Source organism: Frankliniella occidentalis, unplaced genomic scaffold, assembly GCF_000697945.3.
Source record: "Frankliniella occidentalis isolate FOCC.00 unplaced genomic scaffold, Focc_3.1 Scaffold111, whole genome shotgun sequence".
NCBI lineage: Eukaryota > Metazoa > Arthropoda > Insecta > Thysanoptera > Thripidae > Frankliniella > Frankliniella occidentalis.
The window spans coordinates 465,063-475,689 of NW_026267239.1; the positions used below are offsets into that span (position 1 = coordinate 465,063).

Genomic DNA, 10,627 nt, shown 5'->3' on the forward strand with positions numbered 1-10,627 from the left:
TGGCCCTCAAAACAAGGCCGCCTCGATTGCCCCCGCCCGCCCCGACCCTCCCTGCCCTTCAACTGCCAGCCCAACTACGAAGAGTTGCGGGGCTTAAACCCCAAACGGCCTCCCGACGCGACCCGTCCCGCCCGTCCACCGCCCCGATGGGCCGTCGACGCCTCCTTAAAAGGGTCACGAGCACGAGGGCATCGCCGTGCCGGAGGATCGTAGCCATGCAAACTAGGAGTCGGTGTCTGGAGTTAAAGAACATGACATTACCAAATGAGTCATCAGCCTGTACTCTCACAAAGAGAAGCTGGGCAGTCTTGCTTTTTTTTTTTTTTTTTCACATCGGCGCCCAGCTATTGGTATAGGGGACAAACAGGGCGCGCCCGACGCGACTCGGCTCACTTAATCGGATATAACTGCTGTTCTTTCTGCTGTCCTGTCACTGGTTCCCCGGGCTCTGCCGGGCTTGACCGCAGGCACAGCTGCTACGAGCTCGGGCGCCTCCCGGACCCGAGGGCGGGCCGCTGGCGCGCGGCGCGGGAGGAGCGCGCGGCCCTGGAGCGGAGGGTGGCGGCCGCCAAGAGGGAGCACCGCGCCGAACTTGTCTTCAAGGCGAGGGAGCGCGCCACCCAGAAAGGCGTCAAGTTTGCTTGAGGTGAGGGGTGTTGGAGAGGAGAGAGACGAGTCGGTATACATTTTGCGGTTGTATTTTTTGGACTTGCCGGTCAGGCAAGAAAAATAAAAATATTTTTTTTGATTTTGAATGCACAAGGCTGTTAAATGCGACTTTAAAATTTCACATAATTTACAGTAAACAATTAATAGCATTTACATATGGTCATACTTAGGTCTAACTTTGTACATACAGATAAAATATATACAGTTATCAGTCAGGTAATCAAATTCTTAGAATTAAAAATGACTCATTTGGCTTTTGAAACCAATTTGCCTTGAAATTGGCAACTATAAAATACACATTTTAGCTTTTATTTACAAATGCGTAAACACATAAATGCATGAGGCTGCATATGATTCAAAGTGAACACAATATGAAAAAAAAAAATGTGTTGTCCATTTCTCCTAACTCTCTTCAAACCATTCATGTTTCTAAAAATATTTAATTACAAAATAAAGTTAATACTATGAAGATACAAATAGGTTGTCTATTATCACAGCACATACTCAACTCATGAGGAAATAATCTAATAAGGCCATCATAATACTTCTTTAAATCTCTCCACAGGCACATAAAAAAAATTAATATGGATTTATGGAAGGACATCAGACTATTATAAATCTAACAATAACGAATCAGAAATGAATGCATCTTCAAGGACGTTCTTAATTCACATAAGGGTGGTCATTAAAATCAGCTTCACTTAAAGCTAGAGGCGCTCGTTGAGCAGGGACGTTCGCGTAGTTAGCAGGAAGCTTCATATCCTGGGCAGGCCTTCGTCCAAAGGTACTGAAAGTGGGAGGAGGCATGTGGAAAATCAGTTCTAGCGGTTTTGGATAGCAAACGTCGCGCTGCTTTGGATAATTCACATAATTGTCCTGTGATGTGACAACTAAGTCAGGAGCAAAACTGTAGGTTGGATTCGAGAAGCCTGGCAGATTTCCCTGGTTTGTAGGTTTTAGTGGTGAGACCCTGCAACCATAATGAAACCAATGAAAGCACAATGCGACGGAAGCAATTAGCATTTATTAGTATGTGGTGTCCCCTCCCATGCTGAAAGCTGAGTCCAAGATGTTGAACAAATCCCCAAACATGACTATGAAGTATTAAATAAAATTACAGCATTACAGGTGAGTTTGAATATTAGTCATGCATCACTGAAAAGCTTTATGTAAAGGGAGCAAAATAATGCCACCAGACAAATACAGGAAGCCACACTACGAACACACACAAGACTTTAGTTTACCATAATATTCAAAAACTCCTATGTAATGCCATCCAACCCAAGAAGAAGAGATGAGTACCACAGATATCAAAGATTAGGCACAAAAAAGTTCCCAATTGTACTGTAATTAGGTTACTTGTTAGGTCAAAGTACCCACATATCCTAAATAAAATATTCACTTTAAAATAAAAAATATCCATATTCCTATTTTATAAATAATGTTTTTTATGTTTGTTTTTTAAATAAGAGAGAACACATTTATCCTGAAATAGAAAAAGCAACTTGGATGTCAGGAAGAGTTACATGGAGTTGTACCTTCCATTGATGAATAAGACTACCGCATTAGAAAAACACAGGAGATGGATTGAAAAGCATTGATTTCTTAACAATTCTAGCTAAGACTCCCAGCAACTAAAAACTGTCTTTTCTCCAAATGTTAATTTTTTGTCAGATTTATAGATAGTTTTGCAGTTACCTATGCTAGAAAGTTTTGCCATCAAAATTTATTTTTACATCATACTGTCATATGATACTGCTGAAATGTTAGAAAGTCATGCATACCAGCCACCATTTTTAGAACCAGTATTTGTACATTTTTTTAAAATCAAATCATGCCAGGAAAAAGACCCAGTCTAGAAAGACAAGAAATATTTGCAAGCTAGTTAAACAGACAGCATTCACAAAGAACATTTTTCATGTACCCAACTATCAGTGCTGAGGGTATGCATTATGTCACAAATCTCATTTATACCATTATTTGATTCACCAGCAGTTAATCTGCACTGATAGCGTAACAATACCAAAAACTAACCCACATGAAAAAAAAATCAGGCAAATGAATTAAGTGAAGCTTTACCTAATTAAAAGAAAAAGAAATGTCGTCGATGGGACTGCTGAACCGCTTGCTCGGCGGCCTGAACAGAAATACATCACAATCTAGAACTTTGTGCCTACCTTAATACTTTTCAAAATCAAAAATGGTACAGGGTGAAAAAGGGTCAACAGCCTATGCAGTAAAAGGAGGAAACATCATGCGCAGAACCATGCCCCACAACCCCAGGCAAGCTCTGCAAAAAAAATCTGAAAGCTGTGCATTGGTGTATGATTTTCTTGACTTTCTTTTTCTTGGAAATTGATGCACAAAGATCACTTGCATCATGAGCTTCTGTCAATGTGATATTTTGCTATGTTCACATCACTAGGACATCATTATTATTGAAAAATCCATACATACCTGCTATCACTAGCGTTAGGTATAACAGGCCTACTGCTTGGAACAGCAGTGTATTGACTCATGGCATCAGAGTCAGATTCATGGCCACTTGTTGAATCCGATCTTCTGCTGCCTTCACTAAGCATTGGCCTAAGTTCAACATGATCATTGGCCTCAGTATCTCGCAACTGCCGTCTAGCTTGTGGAGGAGTTTGAAACTTGAAGACATTACCACCATTGTTTCCTGATATTAAAAGTTTTCAATATTATAGATATAGGTGAACAATTGGTTAACTTGGGGCTATATATAACTAAACAGCTGTCATACCAAGTCTTGTTGGACTAAATATGGTGTTAAGTTCTGTAGGAGAAGGACTTTTCATTGTTAAATAGCCTGGTGTATTACTATCTGCTACCACCGAAGGGGCACCACGGGGAATATTTTGATATCTTTGAGGCTCTTCCTCTTCCTCAGGTGGTGCCACAACATTAGAATAATTTGGGGAGCTAAACATTCCCAAATAATCATTATGACCTGATTCATTCTGCCACTGGTTGTTCATTTGAATGTATGGCTCATTCAAATCAACATAATGCTGGAAAAAGAAAGATGCTATTGAATGACTCCACCAAAGATTTTAGACTTCATTAATTTGGAACTGCAATTTGTTCCAAGGAGGAACTATTTTTTCCTGCACTAAAATTACCTTTCGCACACCATCTTCCAGCATAGAACCTAATGTGTCGACTAGCTCTGTGAATGAAGGACGTAAAATTGGTCTGGCTTGCCAGCATTCCATCATTACTGTGTACCTGCAATGAAAACAAGCCTATAGAACAAATCTGTTGCAAAATGACAACATTTTAATATGAGATGTGGTGTAAACAACTTACAGGTCATCTGTAGCATATGGAGGCTTTTCCATTCGATATCCTTCTTCCAGTCTCTTGTACATATGTTCATCTGCTGCCATGCCTGTGTATGGTGTTCTTGCCAAAGTGAAAAACTCCCACAATACAATTCCAAATGACCAAACATCTGACTGTGTAGAGAAGATTCTATCCCTAATTGATTCTATCGCCATCCACTTAATAGGCAATGGCCCCTGAAAATTTATCAACACAATGTGTTACATAAGAACATATTTTCATTTGAAAAGACCAGAACTATCATACAAGAATGTGTGCAAAATTAGAAACTTACATTTTCTTTCTTTAAATAATTTTCATCCTTGTATACACTCTTAGCTAACCCAAAGTCACATATCTTGATAATATTATTGTCAGCTAGTAAAATATTTCTTGCAGCTAAGTCTCCGTGTAGCACCTAAAACAACATTATCACATAGAATTAGTTTTGATTCTCTTTTGCTGTGCTCTGCTGTACATTATAAATAGTGTAAGAACCAAATAATTAATTTTAACCAAAAAAATTACCTTGCGACTTGCTAAATATTCCATACCCCTAGCTACTTGGAAAGCGTAACAAAGGAGATCTCTAGTGCTAATGGGATTAACATTTCCTTTGTAGTCTCCTTTGTAGTTAGATCTCCAATCTGGTTGATGGGAGTTGTTGCTCATTAGGAACCCTTCCTCCCCACCTGTGAGAAATACAATAATTTTTCAAATAAGCATGAATGTAATTTTGTTTGTTCTCTTCCAGTTACTACGATCTAATAAACAGGAAACTTAGTAAAAATTTTAGGATGATTGACAAGGCACGCACCTGTTGGAGTCATGCAAACAAATGTAGCTTCAGTCGCTCCTGTGGCAAAATTTTCTGATGTATCTGACTGACTTCTGTAATCTGCTCTAGATTCTGAAGGTCGAAAGTCTCCCTTGAAGGAATCCGATTGGCTGTTGGAGAAGGAAAGGGCTGCATAATTCAACCTGTCAATGTTAGTGTTAGTAAGAGACAGAGAGAGCTTCAATCCAGAACCGGAAGATAAAGGAAAAGAACGCTTCATGCATTGTGCAGTAGAAAAAGGGACTATCTCATAAACCTGTCAGCCGTCACCAAAGAGGTTTCTAAAACCCATTCACCTTTTCCCTTATTTATTGTACATCATATAGGAAATCAGAGATGCAATATGAGTACATGAATCTCAGAAAATTTTGTTTCAGACTATAAAGTTTGTTAGTTTGTTTGAAATTGTTTAAGATTTACAGGAAAATAGGTAGATAAATAAACCATAATGAAATACCATACCTGTTGCGCCCATTAGGAAAATTAGCAAGAGACTCAATTCCTCTTGATGAATCAATTAAACCTGTCTCAGGGTCAATCTGATCTATAAATTTATTACGATGTTTCATCAGATAATTGTGTAGGTTACCATACCTACAATACTCAACAATAACTAAGAGTTCCACTGCAAAGATTAAAGCAGGAAAATTTGTTACTAATTGAACAAAAGATCTTTGTCTCACAGACAGTTCATAATAAAATAATTTTCACTCACTTTTGTTGAGACCTTTAGTGCATGCTCCTAATAAATTCACAACGTTAAGGTGTCTTCCTAAATGAACCATTATTTTTAGTTCCGACGCAAGAGCTTTAATAATAGCACTATCAGCTGTTTTTTTGACCATCTTTACTGCTACTGGGGTAACATGTTCTCCTTCATTGATTCCAAATGCTTCAGCCTTCACAACAACTCCAAATGCACCCGATCCAAGGGTTTTACCTGAAAATGAATTAACTTGTGAAATAAATAAATAAATCATTAAGAGACATTCTTTACTTTCAGCAAAACTAAAATTAGTTTACCAAGTTTTAATTTTTCACGTGGAAATTCAAATTTTCTGTCATACGGTAGCAGTTCAGCTTGATCCTCAACACCTAAATCCATGTTCAAATTTTCTATCGCACCCTCCTCAAAGTGCATGAGACCAGCTTGTGTAAGTTGCTGGCGAAGTTTCTGGGGGGAATTTTTTCAAAAATATTAGCTAGCTATTTGATTATGAAGTAAAGATTTCTTTGTTCTCATGTTAAAAATAACATACCTGCTCTCTTTGAACTCTAACAAATAAATATATGATGATAGCCAATAACAAAATAGCAAGACCCAACAAACCCACAACTAGTCCCACATTCACACCTTTTGGCTTATCTGTAAGAAAAACAAACAAAAATTTACAGTACAAACTGGGAGAATGTTAAAAATAAAAATATTGTTTACTTACCTAAAAGACTAAAAGTTATAGTTCTTTTAGCTGTGCCAGCTCTGTTTGTAGCTACACATGTATATTCTCCATCATCCTCTTTGGTTACATATTTAAATTCCAATACCAATCCATTTTCCAAAATTTCAATGTTGTCCTTAGGTGTTACGGGATTTTTTCCCTACAAAAATGTGTTTAAGTATTGTTATTACTAAATTGTTGCTAAAAGTAATTTTGAATCAGAACTTTGCAATTTTTACCAACCTTTAGCCAGGTTATTTGTGGTGGTGGTAATCCCACAGCATAACAGTAAAGTGCTTTGTTTTGACCTTCTGTCAATTCTTGCACATCACCTTTTAGATTGGTTCTGTTAAAAACGGGAGCAATCATACCTGTAGAGAAATGAGAAATATATTAAGAGCTTCCCACAGTTAATTGATGCCATATTTGCACAAACAGTATAAGATTTCTTTGGCATACCAGAGACATTTAACATAATAGACTTCTCATGTATCAAGTCAGCTTGAATAGGTTGAGCTACACAGGTATAGAGGCCTTGGTTTGCCTTTGTAACATTGCTGATCTGTAGTCGACTGTGCTTGGATAATTTAGTGCTCGTTGTTGATAAGCGTACATCTGTGAATTCAAAAATTTTAATACATTGAAAGGTTTAAAATAGTATGGAATACTAATCAACATACTATATGTTGAGCAGACTAAAAGACTCACTGCTATTTTCCAATAATGGATAGTCATTGAATTTCCAAACAATGTCATCCGGGTAAAGATGTTTGGATACACTGCAATTGAAGTCAAGATTTTCTCCTTGAACAGTGAGATTGTTCCCATAAAGATAAAAGCCTTGTGGAACATCTGTTTTTGACAAAAAATGTTGTTGTTAGTAGATTTCACTTTTTTTTCTTGTTGCAAAAAATATCTAAACATCATTTTGAGTACCTGTCACATAAAGTTTAACTTCCTTAGCCTGACAATTGTTGAAATAATCACAAGCTTCAGCTTGTATTATTCCTGAGCGGGTGGCGTTAATTGTCAGCTTTGAATGGACTTGAACCTTTCCAATGACCACATCTTCAGATGTCTAGAAGTAACAAAAATACAAAATAAGATATTCAATAGCTTAAAAAAACAAAACAAATTAGTACAGGATTAGTTAAAATTCTCACATTCAATTCTTCACTTTCTTCACAATGTTCCAAAACTTGAAAGTTACAGGGTCGAAAACTCCACTTAAAATAAGGTGGTGGATTACCCAATACAGAACACTCAATTTTTGCTATTTCGTTTACTATGTAAAAAGGCTCGACAGATATATTAAAGTCAGTGGGACCACCTGAAATTGATTTCAAAGATTTAAAAATTAAAAAGATAAGATACATGGATGAATGTTCCTGTTTTCATTCACTAATTTTCTTCAGAGTAGATGCTTACCCGTCACATCTAAAAAGAGATCTACAGATTTGCTGCTTCCTTCATTGACAGCTTTCAGTTTATATACACCTGTGTCCTCAATGCTAGGGCTCTTGATAACTAGCTTTGTAATATCAGGTTCCCGATAGACATCAAATTTACTATCGGACACAATCTCTCTATCTTCAGGACCCACATCTTCATACCTGTGTTAATGATCAGCAAAACAAAAATTTTAAAATTGAATTATTATTCTTGTTTGAAGTGTTAATCTTCTGAAAACTGACCAAATTAGTTGAGGTTGAGGGTGTCCTGAATAATACACAATCCATTGAACTGTGGAATGGGATCCTGCCTTGATACTAATATTGGTTTTGCCATGCTGGACTGTCAGGTTTATGTAGGAGTCATGAGGTCCTGGAAAAATGAGATTTATTAGTACCAGATTCCAATTTTTATAAATAACGAGCTAGAACATATCTTACCTAGGACACGTATGAACTTTTCTTCCATTTTCATATTTACATGATCTTTGGAGGTACACTTGTAATAACCCTCATCACTGGACTGAACTCTTTGTACTGTTAGTGTCTTTATTGCCTGACGACCATCTAAGGCAGGATCTGTCACTTCTCTTAGTCCACTTTCAACAATACGACCTGTCTGTAAACCCAACAACCATATAATTACACTAGACCATTTTCCTGAATATACTAATTTTCTCTTTAATAGTGATGATCCAAAAATATACTGACCTCTTTACCTTGCTGGTCTGGTACTGCCCACTCTAAATCCACTGGTATCCCAGTATATGGCACAGAACAGTTCAATTCCAAAGTGGACCCAAGAATAGCATGGTAGGGAAGAGAGTGTATATGGGGTGCATGAACATCATCTGAAACACCTGTAAATACAGTGTTTGAAATTGATTGTTGAAATTTATGAAACGTGAAACAATAATAGCGTACAGCTTAGAACAGCAAAACAACAGTGGTTCACTAGCAGAAAGAAAAAGTTTCATTCACAGCAAAAGCCAGCAGATGACCAGAAAGGGTTTTTAAAAGAGTTTTCTTGTACTTACAATAATAACAAGATATTATATTTTTAAGAAAACAAAGCATCCTAATCAATTTGGTAGGTAAGTCGACCACAGTTGTTTCATTGTATAAAATGTTTTTTAGAATAGAAAGGGCATTAGGGGAAGAAGCAAAAAAAAAAGTTGCAAGTCACATGCTAGAACCACAAACCACCACCATACACATTTTTACTATCTTATTCAGGAGCAAAATCCTGGAATTAACTTTAAAAGAAGCATAAGAGCATTAAAAATAATGTATTAGTTTAGTTAAACAAATTAGGACGGTTTAAAGCGGCATCCAGCATTTCACGAACAAACTTTCAGTAAAATTTCAGACACAGAGCTTTTACTGTGTGAGAATTCTTTGAAAAAATTTAAGTTTACAACTTTACACTGCTGGAAAAGCCTTGCCAGGAGTTCCTCAGAAAAGCCCTATCCTTACTTACTATGAAAATAGGGCAGGACCTCAACTATTTGAGTTGAGTTTTTAGAGCCCTTTCTAGCAATGCAAATCACCTCCCCAGATTCAATCATATTGGGATTTACATAAGTGAATCCAATCTTGGGATCAAAAGTAACAACATTATCTTCCACGAATATCTGTAAAAAAGCAAACAATAAAACCTTTTAAAATGTCCTAAGTGTACTGTGGCATCCTACATTTTGACTGCAACAATCGTTCTGAAAGTAAAAGTAACATAAAATTTTTAACTAGTGCAGGATGGTGGTTTATTAAAAATAAGTAATAAGTTATGGGACAGTAGAAGCACATACAGAACATATAACAATCATTTGAAAATGCAAATGCAGTAAAGCAGAATAAGGATGCCATATTTAAAAGCAAAGCATGCAATGGAAATTTCTTAAGCATGAACCATAAACAAAAATTTTTTTCATTCAGCAAGCTCATAAACTGTCAGTTCATCATAGATCTGAATGAAATATCCAGTAAATTGAGAATATTTCAGTGGAAAAAAGAAAACGGGGTCTCATGCAACAGTCCAGCCATTCCACAGAGCTCATGTTTGATACAAACACTGATTGTGTGAAGATGATTACGTACGCATGACTTTAACGAAGAAATCGAGAGTTTTAGTGCCTGCTGCGCAGGTGTACAGAGTGTCTGACAGATTTTTTTCCTGAATTATAAAGCCACGATGAGGATCAAATCTGACCAATGAACCATTGGTGCTATAGATCTGCAAGATTATTTTTACAATTTGTACATGTTTTTAAAGCAACAATTAAACATCAGTCACTGCCACACAGAAATTTTGTAAAAATAATAATATTGAACCAAAAGCACCACATATAAAATTAGAGCTCCAAATATACACTTTTCCACCAAGCCGTAAAAGGGGAAGCTAGGGTTATCTTTCAGAACCAAAGCCCAGTGATGCTGCAAAATGCAACAAAGACCCAACACTGTCACAAAGGCCAAAAGAGAAAAGTACCGTAGGAAAAATTAACAATATGCCCATGATTGAAACCAAAAGACGCAAATAAACAAAAGCCTAGAATTTAAGGTATGTCAAATAATAAGTGCGCAAAAGATGAATTGTAATTAGTCAAAAATATAACAAGTTTATGTATTAGAATAAGACTCCAAGTATTTACAGCTTTTCACATGTTTTACTTAATCTCATTCTTTTTCAGGCATGCCATTGGTTGGAAAGAACGTCATTATTTAAAGTGATACATACCTCCTCTGAATCTTTCATGAGAGTCACTGTTATATTGGGAGCTGTAGGTCTACAAGGTATGACAAGCTCCCCTTCAGAACTGGGCTGCACAATTACCAAGTCATCATTAACTAGAAGTTCATTATCATCTGGAATCAAAAATTTATTT

General features: G+C 36.8%; 1 protein-coding gene across 1 annotated transcript; it reads right to left on the minus strand.

Moving 5' to 3' along the window:
- Nucleotides 1-682: 682 nt before the first annotated feature.
- LOC113203112 (vascular endothelial growth factor receptor 1) lies at nucleotides 683-10,607 on the minus strand (the record flags this gene model as incomplete). Its single annotated transcript, XM_052270124.1, is given in 24 exon segments — nucleotides 683-1,639; nucleotides 3,127-3,349; nucleotides 3,434-3,701; nucleotides 3,813-3,918; nucleotides 4,000-4,211; nucleotides 4,310-4,432; nucleotides 4,543-4,706; nucleotides 4,832-4,995; nucleotides 5,315-5,477; nucleotides 5,568-5,792; nucleotides 5,876-6,026; nucleotides 6,112-6,218; nucleotides 6,292-6,451; nucleotides 6,535-6,662; nucleotides 6,751-6,906; nucleotides 7,000-7,143; nucleotides 7,228-7,369; nucleotides 7,455-7,621; nucleotides 7,720-7,904; nucleotides 7,986-8,115; nucleotides 8,184-8,361; nucleotides 8,454-8,602; nucleotides 9,840-9,975; nucleotides 10,480-10,607. Coding segments are annotated over 24 exon segments (4,016 nt in total), but the record flags the coding sequence as incomplete, so codon positions are not given.
- Nucleotides 10,608-10,627: the final 20 nt, after the last annotated feature.